We start from the raw sequence: 25,663 nt of genomic DNA on the forward strand, positions 1-25,663 counted from the left end.
TAACGTTTCGATTATATGACGATATTCTCTGTAATTTTTTTTTTTACATATATCTATTACATATTATTGCAACTTTAACAACCCGAAATATGTAGCAAATATGCAGTTTCAAAAATCCATCGATAATTTTTTAAATAGTTAAATATTATTCTAATCCAAAATAAACAGCCCAAAATACGTAGGAAAATATTCAGAAAATATGCAGTTTCTAAAATCTATCTATTCAACGTAATAAACAGATGTTTGGCGAAAGCGTGAAAGTACAATATATCGTGACGAAGTTAAAGTTGAGATGCTTTGTTCTAGCACGGAACCGTTCTATTTCTCCTGGCCACAACTCCTGCCACGATCGAAACTTAAGGGAGCGAAAGCATACTCCGATTCTTCAACGATGTGGTAGGCCAACCACGTTTTGGTGTAGAGTACTTTCTACTTCGGTGGTGGCAGCACATGGGGTACAGGGTGGGGATGCTTCAAAGGCTTAAAAGGCCTTCCAACGTCCTTGTAACACGCAGTTCTCGAATAGAACGTAATCGTATTCCGTTCAAATAAAAATCAACCTGAAAGCAACAACGAGCAAATTTTTCTTCCACCTTCTCTTGCAAATTTAAACGTTATTACTTGTAATGATACTACGATAGTCATTTAGATATCAGTGTACATCGAAGCAATTTGCAAAGTTTGTGCGGACGTTAACTTCGTTGCAACAAAAGACGGTCAGGGTTGATATCTTGGTGAACAGCAGCGAGTGATTTCTGTCTTGCAATCGAAACTTTGTAACTTCGAAAGTTAGTGACTAGTGAACAAGCTGAGTGTTGAATAGACATTTTGGCGGGTTTTAAGTACATATATCGAAGCTGCAACAAGTAAACCCGGCGAAAATGAAGAAGACGAAAAATCTTCAATTACTTGCGACGTTTCTTCTATTGGTGTTTTTCGTATCACCATCGTCTACTTGGGCTCTTACGACATTCGGCAAACCCAGCCCAACGCAGAACCAAAATTCTCCACCACCGCCTACACCAGGTTAATCAAAGAGACTTATCAACTTAAGGAACAATCTGTCAATTCTCTCAATTATATTAAAATGTGCGATTTTTGTCAGACATTTGAAAGGAAAGCTTTTCAGATATTCAAATTCTTGTGACTTATTGGTCTTGATGATGCCGCTTGCTAATTGTAGCAATGCACTTTCGTATGATTATAAAGTATTACTTTACAGCACTGTTATCCAAAAGAATGTATATACCGCCGTATTTCATATTATTTGTATTAAACAAATAGAAACTATAAAAAAGAATGTTATCATTCTTGGACAGATCTATAATTTCTAGACAAATATAAATAAAATAGCAAAATTTAGAAAGTTAGAAAACGCTTTCACGCATAAGGATTGGTTGTAATTTCAGTCGGGAAAGCTCGAGAATGTAAATTGGAGTCTGATTGCGCTGGAATCCAAAATACAACATGTATGTCGGATCATCGTGACGGAAGAACACGTTGTCTTTGTGGAGACTATTCCGCTCCTCTTAATGGCGCGTGTACCAATAAATTCAAAGGTAATTTATTGTTCCTAAACATTTTTAGAAACTTGAACTTTTTTATTTGTAACGATCCACGGAGTTTATAATTATTATTGTTTAATTGTTATATACATATGTGATGGTTATTATAAATCTTATTTAATTTATATAATTATACACTTGAGAATTTAAGATCGCGCATAGGAGATTATGTTATATTTATTTTAAATAAATCTTGGATTCAATTAAAAAAGAAAGATACATATTGAATTTCTTCGTACACAAGGTACTACTGTCATTTGCATATACTCACGTGCTCTCTTGCAATATGCGAACATATGATGGTGTTGGTACCAGCACCGAGGTTATCTATGCAAATTGAAAAGCTTTACGAATATCATTGTAGCTTGCTATACCCCAACACCAATTTACTAGTTTTCTAATATACTCTTGCTATTTCATGATGCAAACATAAAAGTCGATATATCACGTAATTCGAAAATTAGTTGAATATTGCTAGTAAAGGTATTATGTATTACATTTTCGAATTGCAAAGAAATTAAATTTGTAGTGAATTACTTCGTATTAGGATTTAAATTAAATATTTAGAATGAGAATTTTTAGATTTATATTAGTAATTATTATTGTAGATGCATAATTTAGTAGATATCAGAAAAGAAGTAATTTGAAAATTTTGTTACATTGATTACAGGATTATCGTAAATAAAATGGTTGAAAGTTAAGCGTCCGTATGAATTTAAAATGCATCTTTTACGACGATTAAGAACATTTGGTTCTGCTCTAAAAACAGATATAAATATATAGATATTGATTGTAGCAAGAGCAAAAGATTTTAACAAAATGATAATACTCCATTAAGATATGCAGTGTACGAATACTATAGAAATTCTAAATTAAATCTGCCAAACTTTGAAATGAAATTGTCATCACGCGTAAGATTTCGCATATAATGTAATATACATATATTTTAAGTATTCATAGCCAACATTTTTTATCCAAACGCTTATTACAAGTTCTATAATCTCTTTCTTAAAAGAGAATATTTGATAATTATTTCACTTGAATTTGAATTAGTCAGTATCCATATTCCAGTGAGATATAAAATATATTATTTGATTTGAAAATTATTTCACTTGAATTTGAATTAGTCAGTATCCATATTCCAGTGAGATACCTATTTATTATTAACTTAAATCTATTTATACAATATAATTACAAATATAATACTTTAAATGCTCTTACAGTTATCTAACGAAATAAATGTAAATGTAAAAATTTAATTCACTTCTATATCTAATTAATAACACACCTGATCAATGTATATTTCTATTGTAGCGTTACATACTTCATGTAATGATGATTCTGAATGCATTGAGGGTGCACATTGCGTACAACGGAACAATACCATGTCCGGAAAACGTTGCTATTGCCAAGAAGGATATAACGAAGAGGGTGTATTATTTTGCAATGGTATGTCATCACGTTCTTGGTTTCTTAACCTGTTAATCGAGTCATCTCTTAAGCAAAAATTTCTGTAATCGCAAAATTACGAATCACATGTAACTTGAAAAAGTTTCTAACTGCAATGAATTTTTTTCACAGGTAGCTCATCCGTCCTTATATTTCACACAACACTTCTGTTACTTACATTGAGTATTATGAAACAAAACTTCTGTTAATTTGAATATTGCAAGACGAACCTTATAAATTCTTCAAAATTTTAAACCTGCTAAAACATTGCTGAAACTCTAAACTATGAATCAACCAAAAATACCATATTGTGTAGAGTTGGAAAATAGTCTTAAGTTTACCACAATTATAGTACAAATTTTAAATGTGTTTCATAACTACTATTGGGTTTAATAACTGTACTTGGAAAGTAATAAATTACTTATACGCGACATAACTTTAAAAAATATATTATATTTTCATTGCAAGTAATTGTGTTTAAAAATATATCTTTCACGTATTTAAAATAAATACTACTTACGTATATTTAAAATATTTTATTGTATTTTTGGATAATTCATTTTATGAAAAAAATATGTGCAATATCAATAGGTACAAAACATAATATATTCTAATTATTAATTGTCCTATAACCTTCGTTATGATTATGGTATGTTTCAGTTGTCACTACATTTTCTAATTAATAGTAATGCAATTTAGTAACATATGTATAATCATAATTCAAAATAGTTAATTTTTTAAAATATACGTATTTCATATTTAATGTTGACAATCTCTCATAGATTTGTTTTGTACTATTAAGAATTAAATTTTATTCCATAGTGCAAACGTCTATTATACGGTATATTAAGATACTTAAAGATAATTAAAATATTTCAATAACATATCGTTATTTAAGTATGAATATGTAATGAATCCTTCACTTAAGAGCAATTTTTTCGTAAAACTTTGTAGTAGGGTTTTGTAAAATGTTTTACCTACATTTTATCGTAATTTCAATCTCTGTATTGTATGTCTATGATTATTGATTCTTATCTTTTAAATATTTATACGTATTATTAATACTTGGAACTTTGCAATAAAAATTATATTAGTGCAGAATATTAGGTAATTCACGGGACATATTAGAATCAACGACTTAGATATAAGTAAAGAGTTTTAATTCATGATCGAAACACTTTGTTCTGCAATTTGTTGTCTAGTTGTATTTAGTTGCATGTACATGTAAAGTTTATAATTTTCTTAGAGTATAGAACATTAACATATATGTACCATAGTTATGTTTAACTTCGTTTGAATATTTTATAATGTGCTTATGATACTGATTATATTAATTAAACTGCGAAGTCAGTTCTTCTTTTAAAAATTATCGAAAGTAATAATAGAATTTGTTCGTTTCGTGTCAAGTTTGTCAATTCATTTCTAGACTAATCTAAGTTGATCTACACTAGTTTAGAGAATACAAAAATTTGACTTTTTATATTATATATATATAATATCGTGTTATATGATAAAATATAATTTCATTCAAATATCATTTGCGAAATTATGATCTACTCCTTTTGTATCAAAGATTCAGTAGCGCTACGTAATTCTAACTATAAATATACAAGATGTCTCAAGACAGATTATATGATCAAGTAGGAAGATATTATATCGTATATGCGAAAGACGGAGAAGAGAATAATGCTTTTTTATTTCACGTGTAGTCGAGAAAATTGAGTTTCAAAATTCATGAAGTATATATACGTGCACTCAGTGTGACTATTGATCACTTCTATTACAAATCCAATTTTCTCAAATATGTGACTTTAAACAAAGAAAGTAAAGTAAAAAAGTTAAGTAAAATCATATTACTTGTGGGGTCGGTAATTAGCTATATCTATTCGACGAATTTTCGAATTTAATTTTCACGAAAACAGTGTCTCAAGTTAAAAAATTTGTTTTTTCTTCATCTTCGTTCCTAGCTGATTATATCACCCGCACTAGGACACTTTATGTTTACTAATTTTCATTTTTGAAGAACATTTCTTTAAAATTTCAATTCTGTAAAAAGTTCAGTTATTAAAATTTAACGTGCCTAATGAAATTTTATATGATATAACAACTTCATTCTATATATTATAAAAAAAGTTGTCGTAACTTAAGATATTACTATCACACAATTTTATTAAATAGAATATAGTAAGTACTATTACAGATCGTTAAATTTAGTATCTATATAAGTAAAAAAACAATGCCTTTTCGTTCACGATTTATTCGTAGTTACAGCTAGCAAATTTTAAATCGATAATCCCAATGTAGCAGTTAGACGTACGTAAATACATATAATATAAAGTTTTAACATGCCAATAATGCCTCAAGTACCAATGACTGTATGAAACAAACTATGTAATAACTATACAACTAAATAATATGTATACTAATAATTTACGTTAATGCGAATTTATCAGAACACAAATGGACAGTAATATTTATTTCGATTATGATGCATAGCATTTTATAACGTTTGTAAATTGATAATAGCATAATAACGAACTGTACTATTCGTCTCCACTATTTTAATATGTTATTAGCACGAATATATTATGCACTAATAAATTTTGTCTGTATTCTGAACATATGTATCACCGTACTTCTTAATAACATATTAATTGTAGATTATACGAGTCAATTATAAAAAGTAAATAAATGGAATACTTCATATATTTTGTTAATCGACCTTTTTATTATTTCTTTTGGAGAACTAATTGTGTTACAATGTTTCCAGTTTGTCCACCAAATACAAATGTGTCAGCAGGAAGCACATGTAAGATGTCAAAATCTAAAATATTGTAAATTATATTAATGTTATTAATATTGTCATATATGTTATCATAAAGATTAATTCGTTATTAACGAATGTAATTGTTGCTTCAAATAGTAATATAACTTACAATTTTGAAAATGTTTCTCTATTTCTTCTTTAGTCCAATTACATGAAGTTAAAACTAAGTAACCAGAAGGTAACAGAATTTTGTATATATTTTCTATATACTTTTGCCGTTTTGACGAAGGATCTTCTGGATGTAAGCTGATGGCATCGTAAGTTCCTTTATCATGTACTAATTTAAAGTCAATCGGTAAATTAAAATTTTCTGAATCGAGTATATCGCAAACTTTTAATTCGACGTGTGACATATTATTTTCCTTCAGTACTTCACGAGCTAAGTCCACTGCCTTCTCCGAATAATCTACACCTAGCAATTTTTCAAAACCTTGTTTTGTAAGTTCCACTAATGTCATTCCGTTTCCACATCCTATATCGACTATTTTGTCATCTTTGTTAAGTTTTAATTGCATATTAATCCAACTGAAATATTAGACAGAATATTAATAAGGAATACATTTAAAAATATATATAATATAAAAAGAAGATATATAAAAATAAGATAATATCTAAAATATTTAATTCTAAATGATTATACCAGAGCTCCGATCATATAATAAGCAATAATATGTAGATATGAATAAAATTATAGGAGCTGCTACTATTATATAATTATTATACATATATATAATTATCATCATAATTATTCTAATTATAAGCTCAATCGTATAAAAACAAGTAGAAATTATCTTATTTGAATTTGAATAAGAGATTTAAAGATTTTATCTTCTCATGATACATATTTTAGTAGCTATAACTTACGAAAGATAGCAGCACTAGTCTCATGAGTAAAATACTGTACTGTTTACGTGAAAAGTGCTTCTATTATATGCGTGTACTTGTATACATGTACTTTCCGCGTTGTTACATGAAATTTTCGTGTCTTGTTCGAATAACTTACCGTATGACTTTTAGTGTATTATTTCTACCAAACCATATTTCACCTACATCTCCGTGTTCTTTAAAATTATCAAGTTCTTCTGAATAAATCCTCTCCCAACTGAAACATAATTGTGACATAAAGTAATGCTTATCGAGTGTTTCACATTTACGAATACGGTATGTATTACTTACTAATCACGTGTGCCTAAATCCGATGGTCCGAGTTCTTCAATGTTTTTATCTGTCATGATTTTATTTTGACTGTACGAAGATTATGATTAAATCGTAATATTATGTATTAAATGTATTAATCCTAGTTATCTTTTGTATTTTCATTAAATCAGTGATTTATAACAAAAACGCGTGTCTAAAATTTAATTTGACGTGAACATATAATTACTTACGTTATGCGGAATTCTACTAGGCGAACATAACCTCACTCCTAAGCCTAACCTATATTTTAATGATACAGTGAATAAGACATACCACATAAGCGTGATTGTGCAAGAATCACAATATTTGCAAGTATTTGACAGATAAAATTGTCTTTTCGAAAGTGTTAATTTGTTAAAGATGGTTAGTAAATTAATGAACGTACTTCAAATTGGTAAGTAAAATATATATTATATACATTTTATATTTGTATATAGGTATTTTAGATTTTTTATTATGTAGTTAAAGTAGTTTACACATACGTATGCAAACCATTAGATAGTAAAAATATACAAATTATATATTGTAATAAAATAAGAATATGAAAATTAAGTCTAGTATTATTTCATGTATTAAATATTTTGATGTTAAAACCAGAGTATGTTCTTATATATAATTTTTGTACTGTTAATTTTTGCTTTAGTATTTACTTTTTTAAATATATTCTTATGTCGGTATTCAGGGAAACAATGTGCAAAATCTTCCATTTTGCCTTGGCGTCACTTTTCTACAACAAATTTAAAACAAAATAATGTTAAACCAAAAACTGGTATCTTAATGTTAAATATGGGTGGTCCCAGTAGGGTCGATGAGGTGCATGAGTACTTATTACGTATAATGACTGATCGTGATATGATTCAACTGCCATTCCAAAGGTTTAGTTTGATGAATTTTGATAATTTATAGCAACCAAATCAATGTTAAGTTAAGATTCCATGTAACAATATGTATTACAGCCAAATAGGTCCTTGGATGGCAATATACCGTACTCCCAAGGTACAGGCAAAATATTCACAAATTGGTGGCAAATCTCCCATTTTAGAATGGACAAACACACAGGGTAAACTTTTGTGTGAGAAATTGGATAATATTTCACCAGAAACTGCACCTCATAAACATTATATTGCATTTCGTTATGCTAATCCCCTTACTGAAGATACATTGCAAAAGATAGAAGAGTAAGAATGCTAAATATAGATATAGAAAGATAGAATATATCATCAACTGAAGATAAATACTGAATAAAGTTGATAAAATGTAACAAATAATTTTCTTTTAAGCAATATATATATACATTTTCATTTTAGAGATGGAGTTGAACATACAGTTGTCTTTTCTCAATATCCTCAATATTCTTGTGCCACAAGTGGATCGAGTTTTATTGAAATATATAAATATTATTTGAACAGGTAGTTACTTATGATTTCTTTTTGCAATATTGTTACAATAAAAGAATTAAAAGTTGTTAGTGTATTATATACATTTTAAAGTAGATGTGAAGATGTTAAAATCTATTACCACTGCACTAAAGTGCCAGCATGTTTTAAGATATGTATTTTATAAATATAATCATACATGGTATGATATAAAAATTGTAATTATTTATTATTTTACAAATTGTTTTGAATTTGAAATTACATAATACTTAGTTTAATATGATTAATCATCTTTTTTCACTAATATTTTATAAAGAAAAAAAAAATATTCAGGCAGCTCATACATTTTCATTTTCTTCAGATGTCACACGCATATATTTTTCCGTGTCATATTTAATTTGCTTAAGTCATGCTATAGTTGATTTTTTTAAATATTTTCTTTAGCTAGTATGAAAGGTATAATTAATCTCTTTGACTGCCCGATAAACAATTGACTAGTCTTTTAAATCTCCGTATTTACGACACGAAACTTTCGTCGAGAGTAGAGAAAACTTAACTTACTTATAAGTAGAGATTGGACAATACGATATACATAGATGTGTAATCAAGCATGCAACGAATATTTTTTTATGCAAAATCTTTTCTTAGCATGTCGAAAATTATTGTATATAATTTTTTAAAGATGAAGCAAACCTTTAAACATGTATATTATTTATGTTATTCGTGTTTATATGATTCATTACTAAACATAGATAATTCGACTTTTATAAAGATCCTTTATTCGACTTTTATTTGATAAAGATGTCGTATAAAATTATTATAGCGTGCACATACTGTAAGCATTCTAAGCTATCTATATTTCTAATAAAAAAACAAATAACTTGCAAAAAATGTGCTAATAAATTTACATATATATATATACACACATATTTATAAATAAAATCTAATAAGTATATTTAATCACAGAGATTGATCATAATATCTAATCGTTTCACGTCATTTCATTTTTTTTTCGTGATATATAAAAGATTGTATATTCTGTAATATGCATTTATATACATAATAAATATTTTAATTAATGAAAACATAAAAGCACAAAGAATTAACTTTAGACCTTAAAACGAAAAATTTATTAGAATATAAAATGTGCTGCCATTTTAGTGCGCATTTTGCTTTATATTCATAACTAATCCTTCTGAAGTATATTTATCGAAACATAATGATAAGATAAATTAATATCTCGATACAGTGTAAAAATGTATTAGACAGTACTCAGAAATTCATAATTTACAGAAAATTACCTTCTAACATGAAGTGGAGCGTAATAGATCGATGGGCAACGCATCCATTGTTCATAGAGACAATTACAGAAAGAATTAAAGAGGAATTAGCTCAGTTCCCTAAGGATATAAGGGACGATGTCATAATTTTATTTTCGGCTCATTCGCTACCAATGAAGGTTACTTTTCAGTATTAAGAGCAAATTGATGTGAATTACAGTTACTTGAACATTGCGTTTTGCACTGTATTTTAGGCCGTATCTAGGGGCGATACTTATGCATCTGAGGTAGCAGGTACAGTTGCCTTAGTAATGGAAAAATTACAATATTGTAACCCATACAAATTGGTATGGCAGTCGAAGGTATAGACATTGTTTTCGTTTTATTAATCAATTTTATTTATTTTTAATTATACTGAAGCAATATTTCCTTATTTGAGAAGGATAAATTTATGAATACAGTTTTTCTATAAGATTTTAAAGGTAACTTCATTGTTAAATTATTTACTAATAATTGATAGTTAGCACTTGATTGTACAAGGCAAGAAACCGAAAATTGGCGTTAATATTTAATATTAAAATTAATATTTTCGTTATGTTTAATCCTACTAAAAAGCATTCAATAAGAAAATTATATATATAAAAAACACACGGTGATATTTGTTTTATTCTGAATGTGATACTTTCCAAGTTTTCGAAATTATTCACGTTTTGTTAAATGGAATGTTATATGCAACGTATTGACATATTGTTTTTAAAAGAATGAATTCTGTCACACCAAATATATCATGCATAGTGAAACTGCTAGGAGTAAAATTACAAAGTTTTTGACATTTACTGGTTCATTAAAATTCACGGATTCTTTGATATGCTAAATGAGATACCGTTGCTATATCCTCTTCTACGGAAAAATCTATTTCTTTTTAAATGAAATTGTATCTCGATTATTGCACCTCGTTATAGTTCACTTGAAAATAAACAACATTTGCCACATTTTTCTTTCCATCGAATAGTTAAAACCATACAAGGAAATACATTAAAATTTATGCTAATTTATATTCTGATTTATTACTGTGTATATTTAGGTTGGACCTATACCTTGGTTGGAGCCTTTTACCGATGACGCAATAAGAGCGTATGTAAAGCAAGGCAAAAAGCATTTCATGATAGTTCCAATAGCATTTGTTAACGAACATATTGAAACTCTTCATGAATTGGACATTGAGTATTGCAAAGAATTAGCTGAGGAAGTAAGTGTTGCATATCACTTTTAATTCAAAAAAAGAGAATCTAACTACGGAGAAGCATTTTTTACCTTCTTTTGTATTTAGCTTGGCATTGAAAAAATACGGAGAACTGCTGCACCTAATGATCATCCTACGTTTATAGCAGCTTTGTCAGATATCGTTGCTTCTCACCTTAAATCGAATAAGCCAGTGAGTCCCATGTTTTTAACACGTTGCCCCCATTGCGTTAGTATGAATTGTGTAAAAAGCAAGAATTGGTATGCGGAAATATGCAAAAATTAAAAGGGCAAAATGTTTCATTTATCGTACATGTCATATATCGTGTATATGTAAAAACCAAATATATAATTTATACAATTTGTTACTATTTCTCATAGTAATATCAGTGTAAGTGAGATTAAGGTTAAATATTTAATAATTACAATTTAGAAATTGTACAAAATACAGGTTATCTCTGTAACATAATGTGTTGAATAAAATATTGATATTTCTTTCCAAATATTTTTGCTTTCTTTTTACCTTAACTCTAGTACATATTATATAGTACTCTGTACATATTACCTCCTTTAGTATGTTTTTAAAAACATAAGTCATATCATAAATGCACTAGGTATTCTTAAATATTCATCTATTACAGAATAAATATTACTTCAATGTAACATAAATTATATCTCGAACTTAGGAACAAATCTATTTTTCGAATATTTATAAAAAATACTTTTATACCTTAGCTTTTGCATAAATGACATTATAATACTCTCAATTTTTTAAATTTAAATTTTGGGAAAAGAATATTTTCATACAATATTCTCATATTTCCCAGAAACATCTTACTTCCATTAAATAATTGTGTGGGTATCAGCCAAATTGTGATGTGAAACAAAATGAATTTCTCTCAAACAAAAATTATTATAGATTATCAGTACGTAAAGATAAAATGACTAACAAGACTCTTGTAAAAAAATGTTATTAGAAATTAGAAAACTTAATAAAACGATAATAAAATTATTTTCAAAACTACTAGACAAAGAAAAATGATTTCTTATAGAAACATCGAGAAAGATTACTCGATAAGCTGTTAAAAAGGAGTATAATACAAGGTAGTTTCACAGCATTTATGACAGTAACCCTTCGATTTCTTTGCAGGTTACTCCCGAGGGAGTTATCGCGGCGACAGCAGAGAGCGTCTGCCGCGCTCTAGGTATCGAACGCGAGTGGCGCGGCGCTGGGTGCCGCGACGCTTATATAAATGCGCGGCGTCGGCAGGCGCGTTCAGTATGTGTCATGCTTTGCGAGCGCGAGCGTCGTCTGTGATGGCGGCTCGAGTGCGGTTGAAGATGCAATGCGGCACCGTCGTATTGCTCCTCGTTGTCATCATCGTGGTGTGTGGTATGGATCTTGTGTGTGGAATGTTCGAGCATCGCCACTGCAGTCACCAGCATCCCCGGGCGCACGAGGTAAGCGGTTACAAAAAGGACCTCGACCCTTCTCTTTTCTCTTTTACACACTCTTACTCTCTTTTCACCTTTGTTGTCTGCCTGCCTGTTCGCTTGGTAGACGCACACCAACCAACCTAACCAACTGGACTGCTAATGCTCGTTCTGCCAGTGCCACTTCCCTTTTATCGCTTTTCCTCACCGCTCTTTCTCTTCTTACCTTTCTTTCGTTCGACGGTTTTCTCCTCTTTATTACGTCAAATCTCTGAGTCCATTTTTCGTCTCTGTGGGTATAAAATCGCGTGATTTCAACCAAGCGTGCGTTTCACGTGTCACGTGCTCTTGCTGTCCTCCTCGCACACCTGTATTTCGCGTGCGCCCCACTTCAACCTGAACCGATGAGCTCTGTTCTCTATACGCTACATCTTCAGATACTACTATCCTGTTGTTAAACATATGCATTATAGACGCGCTGTGTTGACATTTTCTCCATATTTATGACTCTAATAGGATTATAACGTACGTCATTCTAATAGGATTAGAAATGTCTGCTTTATAAGATGAAATGTCAACATCGAAAGTCGACTTCGATAGTCAGTTTCGATTGTCGAGATCTCTCGTTTGCAATAACAGATTTATATCGCATGTGAAATTTCGTAAACGTGGTTGGCGTTTTTCGAAGACTAAGTTATGTAGTTGGTTTCGTTTAGTAGAGTTTGTTACGTTTATAAGTGTATTACGGTAACTGTGAAATAAATAGCGCGCTACGCGTAATATGTCTACTGTGGAATGTGACTTTGATCGTGCGGAGAAAGGTATCCGTGAACTTGTTTTCATGCGCCGCTGAACCACGTGTTTTGGGAACGGGCACGCGCCCCTGTGTGTTTAGTTGCACGACTTTTTGCTACTCCACTTCTCTTGTAAGTGGTTACATTATTTTTCATTAACTCTGATTGAGATTTATCAATTCTCTTTTATATTCAATCAATTTTTATTTGATATATGGATTCCATAGAAGTATGTTTTGCTGTGAATGACGGATTTCATTTTATATCAAAATATCTAAACGAAAATTTTATATCGTTCTTATGTTACATTGTTGTTAGTAGAATTGAATTTTCTTTTATATGTTGGATATTAAAAAAAGTTTTATGGTTTTGTGCTATGCAGGCGCTAGTGGAATTACAGGATGATTTCGTAAATGCGATGAAAATAATTAGGAGGCTACACGCCTGTAATAATGGCAAAAATACAAAGGTCTGTAATTGAGACTTATAAGAGAATATTCTATCAAAATTATTTGCAACAATATAATGCAAAAATAAAATATATTAAACTCACGCGCGTATGCATGTAGATCGTATATTTTACATGTATAAAATGAAAAAATATGATGACAGTTAGTTGTTAAAATTGTATTTTCTGAAAGAGTATTTTATTCTTTTTCACAAACCAAGATTAATATGAATATATGTATGTATGTGTGCATTTATTAATAAACTCATTGTTTGAGACTTTTAACATCTGCACCATTTAGTAATTACATTTGTAAATGTTCTCTTTCAGTATTTACGTAATATTCATCTAATTTGAACAGTATGTGCATTACCGGCATTTCTGCATTTTTAAGCATTCGTAAATCTGTAACACCCACAGTCTGGTTATAAATAATGATGTCTCATTTACAAGTAAGAGAAATGCAAATATTAATTACAATCTCAATAAATTGGTAATTGAGAAAGAGAAATTGAAGATATTGTAATAGAAATAAATTGTAATAAATTTCGATAAATCTCAATACATTTTAATAAATTTCAATTAATTTCAATAAATCTCAATAAATTTCAACCAATTTCAATATCTTGTATAGAGCTGTTCACAGGCCAATGTGGTTAACTCTACATTTCCAAAAAAAAAAACAAAAAAAAAATCGTATCTGTATCATCATATTATCATATATGTATAATATCATCAATTTTCCCCACTTCCTGTTTTGTAGAGATAACCGATTTGAGAAATAAGCGGCTCATATAAAATACATTGACTGCGCGCTCAAAATCCTTTCGTACGGCCATGCTTCAGATTTGAGGTCCTTTTTTCTTATCTCCTCATATTTCTGCCAATTTGCTTGCTCTGACACTCGAAGCGTGTTAATTTTAAACCTGATTTTTTTATAAACTCACTACACCCTGATCCGGCCTGGTTTGATGAGATTGTTCAGACTTGAACGGTTAAGTGTAAACTTGGTAAAATATTATAAATCTGAAAACCGTTCTGTTTAAGTTGAGGTAAAAACTAATCCAAATTTAGAAAAATGTGAACACTTGTGTTTTAAGCGTTCCACGAGCGCAGTTACAAAAAGTATGAATTTTGTGGGTTTGCGTCACGAGTAGGTTTAATTTCAGCATACTTTTAGGACATCGTGAACAGTTATTGAAATACCTTTGCGTGGAAAGGGTGGACGATACCTGGATGGATGTGGGGCTTTGAACGAATTTTATGACGAGGCCATTTTGTGATGAGGAATTTTCCGCTTGGTCCGGTTTTCGACCATGCGAACCGTTATGCACTGATTTTAATTAACGTTTAAAACGCCTAGTTGATGATATCTATGAATATTGAGGACGGTAGATCCTAATAGTTTTAAGCCATTGATGATCACACGGTGAATTAATATGAAGATTACAGGAAAATAACTTGATAAGTTATATTTTTCTTTTCTTACAAGAAGACAATTTAAAAATTGAATTCTATTTATAGATTAAACAAACTTTTGCGCAGGTTGGCAAGTTATTATGTAATTGTTTGGTAAATCTTTAATTGATTGGCAAATTATTGTGTAAGGGAATCCAGTTATCGTATACGAATATTCGTATCAGAAGAATCTATAATATTTACAGTTATTTTGTTAATTTAATACCAAGTTGACGTGTTATAATTTGTGCCTGTATGTTTAAGAAACTTTATGTCTATTAAGATTGTGTCACCGCGAGAAAAATCCAGATGGATTAACTGAGTGGTTGTACAACAATGTAGCAAACAATAGTTGAGAGAACGCGGTTAATTATGAGAAGGAAAAGATGTTGCAATGTCACTTGACGTAGCTGAACTTTTACTTTTGAAGAAGAAAATATGATTCTGTGAAGAATCTTATAAGAATGTAATATTGTTCGCGTATCTTTTCTAATAAGTGTAACATTCAACACTCTCGCTTAGAATTCACTTAGGATACTTTTTACTTGGTAATTTGTAAGAAGATATAATTTTATCAGAGAATTAAAGATAAGTCATGCAAATACTTTATTTATTTAATTAACGGAAAGATACAATTCTCTGATAATAAATTACATTGCAACTTACGATTAGATGGACATTTTACTATTGAATTAAATTGTTCTTAGTCACATTTTTTATTTCTTACACGAGAATAACTTAAAAATTAGTTACTCTTCATTTATACGTAACTTTAATTTGTTGTAGAATAGTTTTGTTACTTTTATCTTGTTGCAAATGTCTAGAGTTATTTAAAACGACTTTAGGTTGATGAGAATCTTGTTCTTTTAAAAGCAATTACGCCGAAAAGTCGAAGTAATTTCTAAATATAAATAAAGTTTTAAGCTTATCTGGCTTTATTAACCTGTTTGTTTCCTTTCTGAGCAAAAGTTATTCAATTTGCTTGAACGAAACAGTTTTATCATGTTTATTTCTCTGTTCCGTTTGATCTAGCAACAGTATTATTTCGTCGAGTTTTCGCTTGGCTGGCTTCGCTGATGTTTAGTTTATGATCACTTAAAAACTTTGAAGTATAATCTATCCGTCACAGTCTCCGTTCCCTTAATTCAATCCTTTAATTTCTATCTTCAGTTCCCAAAAATATCTTTCCATTCATTAGGTATAGTCGTGGCAGTCACTATAGTAAATTATTAACGATTCATAATTTTTGAGAAGTATTATTTTCCTATCAAAGAAACTTTGTTTTACCTACAGTTAAAGAAGAAATATTCAAAGTCAGTAACAGATATAATATAAGAGTTAACAACCACCAAAACCCATTAGTTACCCAATTACTTGACACTACGGATCAGATCCGCAGACTAAAAAGACATTACCCTTTAGATTCAAGCATTAGATTTAATTAGAATCAAACATACTATAAACACTTATAATCCAAGTTACAGTACCACGACAAAATAATTTACTTATAATTCTCAATGAGAATTGATTGTAAAAATTCTACCAAATAAAAAAAAAAGAAAAGTTTATGTTTTGATAGGACTGTTCCGTTTAAGTTCCTACAGTAATAGAACATACTATATGATAAAATTTCTTAAAGATCGAAAATCGATTAATTTATGGGATGCGCTACCTTTTTATCACAGAGCGAAGATTATATCTACGGTTTTTTGCATTTATATTTTGATTAGTTTCCATAGAACGAACTACACGGCTTATTTGCGTAGTAAAATGATTTTCTAGCAATTTTAGGCGATCATTAAGTAAAAGTGGTTCGCTCGTAAAAGCAAACTTTAAAAATCGTATCAAAGAGAATTTGAATGGGAATAAAAGTTTACGGCGGACGTGATGTGTCAGCGTATAATATATAGTGCGTCTGTGTTTATTGGTGTACTTGAATTTCGATGTTATGAGCGTCTACCCGTAAATTCGAAAAAGTTCCTCTCGGAATATCCGGCCGCATCGTCACGTGTTGATTTTTCCTGCTATTGCTCTCTGTCGTAATTTATAATTTAATCCGGTCGGTTTGTTCTAGAAGGACTTGCGGTGAAAGAGAAAGAGAGAGAGAGAGAGTTACTGTGGAATTGTGCGATCCTTTATTGGATTCTAGCCAAATATTTTCTCTGGCGTCGCTGTTGTCATTTTAATAATGCAGCATGCATCTTCGAGTTTCGAATTCGCGAAAGTTATAGGTTTATTTCGTGTCGTTGCTTCTCACGAGAGTTTTGTTTAAGAATTAGTTTATAAAACTACGTACGTACTACATTCGCAAAAATTCTACAAGATAAAAATAGAAAATGTAGTTTATGTTCTTCTTGATTCAGAAAAAAGAGTAATACCAGTTTTACATATTTTAACTTCGTTTATAAAATACAAACTAAATACAGTACGTAATTTTGACTGTTTATACATATTTAATGAATCGGGATAATTAGGTAGTGTATGATACAATTTAAGGCAAGGAATACATATATTAATTTTGTACTTAATTGTAGTGTGTTTCTAGCTTTAAAATTGATCTTATGAAATATGAATTCATATATGAATATAAAAGATATATATATATACATACAGAAAAATTTAAATGAATTTAGTATTCAGTAAAATAAATGTCTGAAAAATAGTTAGTTTAATGTAGCCATTTTCTGCAATTACAAATCCTTTTTCTGTATATTAGCTTTTCCTATATGTAGTCGTGATAATTTTGTGATTGAATTACGTATATTACCGACTGTAATTATATATAATAGTTGTAATTACGATTATATATGTTAAAGAGATCAAGATACTTTTGAATGTTAATATGAATCAGATCAAGATACTTTTGAATGTTAATGTATATGTAGGCAACAAAATTACTGTATCTTATTGCTTAATAATTAATGATAATTCGTCTATAGATGGGAACAGGTAGGTTTCTAATTCAAGCGTGTCGTTATTTTTGTGGCTATTACGAGAGTGACTGTTATGAAAACGGAATTACTACCGAAAATCGATTGATTGCGCAGTTCTTATTGCGCTACTATAATGTGCACGTTCATCGATAACCGTTTATGGGACGGATGTACTCGACTACTCATGAATGCACATTGAAAGTAGCATTCGATTTTCTGTTATGTTCTCAAATTATCATACTCGAGATCGTGCCACATTGTGATTTAAAAAAAGATAAAGAAGGTTTGATCAATTTTGTGATTGCGTTTATCGATTTACATATATTTGCACGTTATAGAAAATATTTGTATGCAGGAAGGAAGAACCTTGAACGACTGGGAAAAAATTGTCGATAAGTAGAAGGTTGTTATATTTCTATCTCTTTACTTATTTAATACGCATACTTTTGCATTCGTAGGAATCATTCATTTTCCTGTTGTATAATATTATCAATATTATTGTGTTCGTTCTCATTCATTTGGAAGCTAAGAATATACTGAAATAATATTTCCTTTTATTATGATAATATCGATTATCTCATTGCATGCACGGGAGCAATGAAATTACAAATTTCGCGATGCAAACTGATTAGCGATGGTATTTTCGTATTTAAAGCGTAATCGAAATTTTCTCGCGTCGAGCAAAATCGTTTACGTAATTGATCGTAACTTTTAGTCGAAACGATTTACTTTCTACCTGTGGATTATATTATCTTACATTAGCTGAAATCAAATTTTGGCTGGAAATGTACGTACATATGTATGTATTATATATCAGATATTAAATTCAGTGTTTTAAGATTAGACTTGTATTGCTACGTAATTCCACGTATATGACTATGTGTACCTGCAGAAATAAATCTAGTTTTAAACTCTGCAAACAGAGTCGTAACGAATTTGTTGCTGTAAATAACTTCAAATAAAGTGCATATTCATTACTTCGCTTAACAATTAGTATGAATTTGTTGGATGACCACTTATTTCTATTTTAATAGAAAAATCCCAATATTTATAGATTGTTATAAATTTTCTCCTTTTGCGGTTGTTAGTGTTTTGCGATAAGTTGCATAAATCAATTGACACATTGAATGAAGTACTTATTTCATTTCTGAAATTTAATATACAGTATAAAGGAAATTTGTATTTCAACTGCTCATTTGTTGAAGTATTTATATTGCGGAAATAACATCTAGATATAGCGATATTACATTCTCATCATTTGGTTTTATTTTCTTTAGGGTATAGATATAGACATTATAAATTATGTTAAAATATACTGACGTACATAATAGTAACATATTTTATTTTATATTGTTTGTTTTTATTAATACAGTTTTTAAAACACACCGATTTTCTCCAAAACCTATATATTTCCAGAAATTATAATTTCGGCTAATGAAAGTGTCTATTATGCGAGTGTAAACGATCAATGAGACAAAATCATAATTCAGGTCTTGTATCGTAAGAACGAAATTCTTAGAATAACTAGATTCAATTTAATCTACACTTGATAATAATAATAACTTGATTCAATTTACCTTTAGATTTTGAAAGATGAATTGAGTGAGCTCGAATTAATTAGCCAAAATTATGTATACCTTTTGTAGGGACCGAAAGTTTGGTCTTCTGGTAGACGAATGAAAATGGATGGTCGACTGCTTCGCGCGCGAAACATTCTTTCGTCTTTTTCTTCCTGTCTCTCTCGTCATTCGTCTTTTCTTTCTTTTTACACCCGCTTTTTATCCGCTCAACTTTTGCGCCTCTAGGGATCGTACGAATTGCATAGCCATGCATATTCGAAACTTTTCCAGGGCTTTCTGCCGGTACGCTAACTTCAACCCTTCCTTTCCTTAATAAAGAACGGTCTATTTGGGATATGCCATCGATCCTAAAAATAGACCGCAATTTTCCACTTTTCCATGGCTTATATCGAGAATATTTTTATTGAAGCATACTTCTTTGTCGAGAGCACAAATTGTGCAATTAGAATATTTTTTCTTCTCGTGTCTCTTCTCTATAATCCATGCTGAAATGATCAATTGTCAATTGTTAACTCTGATAAACTGTGTATTTCACTCGATAAATTACGATTGACAGATTTATTTCATTTATTTGGTATTTAATTAAGATTTATTTAGTTAAAGTATTGGCAATATCAGATATTAATACTGGGAACAAGATAAATTTTATTTGAAATTCTGTGCCACGAAATATTATATTTCGTATCATATTTATTACTTAAAATGCAAATGGTCTGCTATATTTTTACGGTAATATGACTGTGACACAAAATATTTGAAGCTTTATTGCAAAATTTTAAGTAGATACAATGTACTTTTTTATATCTACATATTACAAGTTAAATTACATATCTTCGACCTGTAGAAGAATGATATATTTAAAAAATCATCGATACAAAAATGATTCACGTTGTAATTACTTAATTAACATATAAACTATATATATATAAATCTAAGTTTGTCTTACGCCATAAACGTAAAACTTAGAATCTAGCTCTTAACTAGATAGCTAATCTGCGAGAACATTTCTTTAGGATAATTATCCCATAAAATTATAGATACTACGTAATAAGAACAGTGCCACAGTCCAAAATAAAGTTGCCTCGATATTTTTTTAACAATAATATACCACCCTAAACAATATTTTGTTAGAGATTTTCGAAATCTAAAGACGTTGAAAAATTTCGTTGAGAAATTCATTGTTAAATAGATGAGTATAATTAACAATTTCCTGCTGTAAATTTTCCATTTCCAACTAATTTTTAGATAAATATATTTTTCCTATTGTTAGTTGTGCCATTTTTCTAGGAAACTGACGATATGGTGTAACATTTTGCATAACTCTACATGTTAAAAGATAGTTTCTATGGTTGAGATAAAAGTTTTTTACGTTTCTGCGTCTTAACAACTCTCAGTTAACCGCATAAAAGTGTTACGTAATTGGCAATGTAGTAGAAAATGTGGACATAGCTGTGAACTGTGTCTTTATGAGACAAGTGTCACGGAAGAATTGACACTACGTAAAAAGTATTATTTTTTTAATTATCGCTGATCTCTCTACCTCTGGTGAAAAACACATTGATGATGATTCAGATCAATAGTCACTAGGAATTTTGATTGTCGTGAGTCGCCTGGTGCTTCCATTGGAATTCTTGTCCGCTTGTTCACAGGTTTGTCATAGTTTTCACTGAAAACGTTCCGAATTAATCACGAGGGATTGTTTGAACAGACAATGGTAGTCATAGTAAACTCGAAGCGGACTGAATAGAGTCCAGAGGAGAGGACCATGAAGGTTCGAAGCAATGCCACTGTGCTAATTAGTACGACGTTCGTAGACGAATGTAATATCTCATCTTTAGGAAGGTGAGCAGTTTTAAATATTTAGTACATTTGTCCTTTGAACGTGGAATCTATTGCTGCGCTACTGCGATTATCTTAGAAAGTTCATCACAAGGCATTTTGTTTCATGTAGATGAATCTAATAATTTTAGATCTGTATAATCGGCTACATGGTATCTTACGTCTTACATAAATAAATATGTACAAAAAAATTGTCTTGTGCAACAGGAACATTTAAATTTAATTAAAAATTCTTCGTATATTTGAAGAGGTCCTGTAGTGATGCTCAAAAGCCTTTACGTCCCTTATAAAAGGACTATTTTTATTAAAATGAAATACTATCAAATTTCACTGCAAATTTCGTATATTCTATATTTAATTAGAAAGACTGAGAACTGTTTTATTATTGCCACATATGTTACAAGTCCTCTGCTGCCAGATCATACTACTACTATTATTATTAATATTATACTACTATTGCTATTATTAATACTACTATTCTACAAAAGATAACGCAGGAAGTTTTAATAAATTTAGATTGACCTTCGAATCATCTTCGATTGACTCTATTGTTTATTTCGATCGTCTATCGTAAATTTGAAGAAAATATTAATATGCGTAATTTCCCGTTTTGAATGTATGCTAAAGATTTCCTCATAATATATGTTTAAAGTTTTTTACTTGATTGAAATTGAAGCTAGATTGAGATATACGAGATTAACCTAATTTAAAGATTAATGATACTCATTCTCTTATATTAGTGGCAAACATCTCATTTATAGTAATACCTATTAAATATCGTTGTTGTTGAATAAAGGTTTTGTCAATAACTTCCCCGTTGAAATTAGTTTAATATCTAGGAGAGTCATCGGTGTTTATCATTATACCAATTATGTATATCTATCGTGCTAATATTATAATGCAGTATGTAAATGATGTTATCCAAACTATAATATTATACTAACAAGAGAAGATACGCGCAGCTATTAGATTAAAGAAACAGATTTATTAATTAGTACAATTACATGCACTGAATTATTAATTTATATAAGAAACATCCTTCTTCAGGAATTCATTATTTCTTCTTCTTCTTCTTACAGGCTTCTCAATCAATTCTTGCCAAAATCAATATTTACAAATCCGATGTGGATTATTGTATTATTAGATTGCGATAAGTTTCCAACAAGATGAACACTTGTAGAAACCTTTATTTGTATCCTGGCTTTAGCGTGTTACAAAGTTTCGTTGTCAGGTATCGAAAAGGGCCACTTTATTTCCTCACGGACGAAGCGCGAAAGATTTTCGGAGGTGGATCCTGCACGATCAAAGGAAATTCGAAGCGAAGTGGTCATAGAAGTAAACCAATCTGGTCCGGCTTTACGTCGGTCTCGTTCTTTGCTAAAAGTTTCTCGGTAGATGGGGCGGAAGACTCGGTGTAACCGACGGTACGCTTGTAGAGATGCTCGAGAGGGATGAATGAACGGACTTTCCTATCGATTGAACAATTGGAATATACCTATACATACATACATATATATATCTACTTTTGTCGGCTGACTTTTATGCATTCGTGGTTTTTTTCGTAAATTAAAGGTCGTTGATTCTTTGGACTTTAGACGCCGCACTATTTTGTGATATTTGCTTAATTTTATTTAAAATATACAAGGTGACCCTTTTCGGCGGTAGATTCTGCACATGAAAACAATAAAAAAAAGAAAATTCATATATACGTATGACCTGCTTGATCTTGTTTCAGAGCTATGACGAGTTTTTTTGTTTTAACAAACTGTATCTGTATAACTTCGCGAGACCTATCCAACATGACGTCTTTGCTTCCAAACACAAACCTGGAAACATTTTACCATTAACTGTATTACCCTTTCCTTTTCTCCAAGTATTGTTCTGAAAGCCTTGTCCAATTCTCTCGCGAAGTAATTCGTCGCTGTCTTAAAACTTATTATAACTCGAAAAGAAGGTCAAACAGTGCATTTGTTTATATGAACCTTTTTTATCGGTTTCCTGTGCAGAATCCATCGCCTAAACGCTATATTACGCGAAGTTTGCTTTTCTCGATAAACGAAAATTAAAAATGTAATGTACAGATTTATAAAAGAAGATCTATAAAAAAAAAGACTGAAAGGATGGAACCTAAGTGGATTCCCTATTGATTGAATACATGTAATGTGCGCTTCGTTCCATACCTGCATTATACTTTCCTGATTTTATTTTATTTTGTTACATTTAAAATTATTAATGATTAGACTGCAGACGTTTATGTAAATTTATATTTTCGCCAATATGAATACAGACGTATATTGTGTATTGACATTTTCCTGTTCAAAGTATGTCTGTATATTACATCAGATGGATGAGACACATTTGCAATATCAAATCATCCAAATATTAAAATAATAATAGGCTAAACAATCAGAGACAAAATTCTACACTTTTCGACGAACTACATAAATCTGACATGTAACATGAATATGATGAATATCTTCCCGACAGCTTTCGACAGATCTGAAATCTATAAGTTAAATGTAAACATTAAAATGCATTGGAAAAAGCGTTAAACCGGCCTGATGTATTGTGCAGAATTGTAGCGCCGGTTGATTGTATTTTAATCATTCGGAGTATAAATAGTCAATCGATTCGCAAAGCTAGATACGAACCAATTAAATGCAAATTGTCGTGATACCGATGTCGCATAGTATGATTCTGCGATATCGTGGAGTACATTCGGCATAGGCGTAGGTAGTGGAAGAAATTAAAACGTGAAATGCCTCATTTGGCTGGAGGTTTTAAACGTATCAATATTTATGAACAAATGGTTCGGCAGTTACAGGGAAAGCGAATATTTGTACGGTAGAACGGATTTGCTGGATTTGCACGGGACGAAAATAATGGTAATCCTTGCGTCCCGACGCGGCTTTCCGTTAATTCGACTGTAACGTACGATCGATCCAGATCGAAATCGAAATCAGAACTGAACGCCGGTCCTCTCGTTGTTGCAACCGGATCCGGCTGCTTTTCGCAAATATTTGCGCGTAATCGCGCCTTCGGGTGCGAGGACTTAAATTAAACTATTAATTATTCCGCTGCCGGCTGAAGTTAGCCGATTTCGAAAGTGAATCGTGCCTACCATCCACCTGGCCAAGAAATAGATTGTCATTCGACGTGGATTATTTTAAATTTATTAATTCCAACGACATTCAATTATTATTTCAATTTTGATACTGTTTAAAATTTGTACAGTTGATTGAGAGCCATAGTAGTGTAAGTCAGTTCAGTGCTATTTTTGACGAAGAGACTTATTATTATAGGAAACTCGTTATGACATTTTCGATGGCATACTCGTTATCACGGTAGAAGGTAAAATTATAATTCAGTGAATTGTGATGTTGAAGGAGTTATGATTTGAAAAGTAGAAATACGTGACTAGATTCCAGTATGTGAAACTTTGACTTACTTTCACTACTATGATTTTGAATATGTCATTTGTTTCATGACTTGGGAACTGCATATAATTTTGCTATTCTTCGTACCAATTCCTTTATTTATTCTATTGGTTGCATTGTATTCGATATAACAAATCGTTTCTTCAGTGAATATCATGATCTAATAAGAAAATTGTTACATATATGTGACTCGTGCAACTTTTTATCTTGTTCTCTGTACAAAATCCAAATATTAATCAAATATTTGATGTATGTTAAGTATTTGATGTTTGTTAGTGATATAGAGTCTCGATGAATACTAGCAACTAAACTATTTGTTTATTTACTCTCAGCTATTTCTTACGTAATGAGTCGAGTATCTTGAACTTGTAGTACTTGTTTGTAAACGGGTTTTCTTAGTAAAGATATTTCGTGATTTAAAGGTTTCCAAATAGTGTTTCTGAATAAATAAGCGAAACGTATAAGTCAATAAAACCTGGTATTTATTGTTAGTGTTTACAAATTCTGACGGTATATTAATTATGATTGAACGCTGTTGTATGTTTGCCAAATTGATTGTTTAAAGATGCCTATGTACACACCTGATATAAATCGTGAATTATTCATGTTGGAAAAACAAGTATATAATCCAATGCACATACGTAATGTTTTAGCTGGTTTTATCATGATCGTTTGTAAGGGAAAATTGTTAACATATCATGCGATTAGAGAATAGTAAAAGTATTATGTAGTTAAATAATATTTTATATCTTTTCTATTAAATTGATTATTTTATTTAACAGTTTGAAAGTTGTATACTTATAA

At 30.4% G+C, this 25,663-nt stretch overlaps 4 protein-coding genes and 1 long non-coding RNA gene across 5 annotated transcripts in view; 4 read left to right on the forward strand and 1 right to left on the reverse strand.

Moving 5' to 3' along the window:
- The first annotated feature begins 501 nt into the window (after window positions 1-501).
- Window positions 502-3,262, forward strand: LOC126869690 (uncharacterized). The gene is made up of 4 exons (XM_050626551.1): window positions 502-1,026; window positions 1,410-1,559; window positions 2,880-3,014; window positions 3,147-3,262. The coding sequence occupies exons 1-4, from the start codon at window positions 882-884 to the stop codon at window positions 3,221-3,223; spliced, it is 507 nt and encodes a 168-aa protein (XP_050482508.1). The 5' UTR covers window positions 502-881; the 3' UTR covers window positions 3,224-3,262.
- A 2,460-nt stretch (window positions 3,263-5,722) lies between these two features.
- On the reverse strand, window positions 5,723-7,166 carry LOC126869689 (EEF1A lysine methyltransferase 2). The gene is made up of 4 exons (XM_050626550.1): window positions 7,018-7,166; window positions 6,845-6,943; window positions 5,951-6,366; window positions 5,723-5,838 (listed from the first exon to the last, which is right to left on the reverse strand). Exons 1-4 carry the CDS (start codon window positions 7,071-7,073, stop codon window positions 5,744-5,746), a joined length of 666 nt encoding a protein of 221 aa, XP_050482507.1. The 5' UTR covers window positions 7,074-7,166; the 3' UTR covers window positions 5,723-5,743.
- The window catches only part of LOC126869686 (leishmanolysin-like peptidase), a 219,130-nt gene continuing 200,331 nt past the window's right edge, over window positions 6,865-25,663 (forward strand). Inside the window, exons 1-2 of the mRNA XM_050626536.1 lie at window positions 6,865-7,002; window positions 12,087-12,397. Of these exons, the coding sequence (XP_050482493.1) occupies window positions 12,218-12,397 (180 nt within the window). The 5' untranslated portion in view covers window positions 6,865-7,002; window positions 12,087-12,217. The remainder of the gene's footprint in view (window positions 7,003-12,086; window positions 12,398-25,663) is intronic.
- LOC126869688 (ferrochelatase, mitochondrial) lies at window positions 7,298-11,439 on the forward strand. The gene is made up of 8 exons (XM_050626549.1): window positions 7,298-7,432; window positions 7,721-7,913; window positions 7,995-8,216; window positions 8,346-8,447; window positions 9,708-9,873; window positions 9,949-10,056; window positions 10,779-10,943; window positions 11,025-11,439. Exons 1-8 carry the CDS (start codon window positions 7,399-7,401, stop codon window positions 11,220-11,222), a joined length of 1,188 nt encoding a protein of 395 aa, XP_050482506.1. The 5' UTR covers window positions 7,298-7,398; the 3' UTR covers window positions 11,223-11,439.
- LOC126869692 (uncharacterized) overlaps window positions 12,415-25,663 on the forward strand; it is a 68,725-nt gene continuing 55,476 nt past the window's right edge. The window contains exon 1 of the long non-coding RNA XR_007690972.1: window positions 12,415-13,296. This is a non-coding gene — a long non-coding RNA (uncharacterized LOC126869692). The remainder of the gene's footprint in view (window positions 13,297-25,663) is intronic.

The sequence above is a fragment of the Bombus huntii genome, chromosome 9 (assembly GCF_024542735.1).
Source record: "Bombus huntii isolate Logan2020A chromosome 9, iyBomHunt1.1, whole genome shotgun sequence".
In the NCBI taxonomy this organism is placed as follows: Eukaryota; Metazoa; Arthropoda; class Insecta; order Hymenoptera; family Apidae; genus Bombus; species Bombus huntii.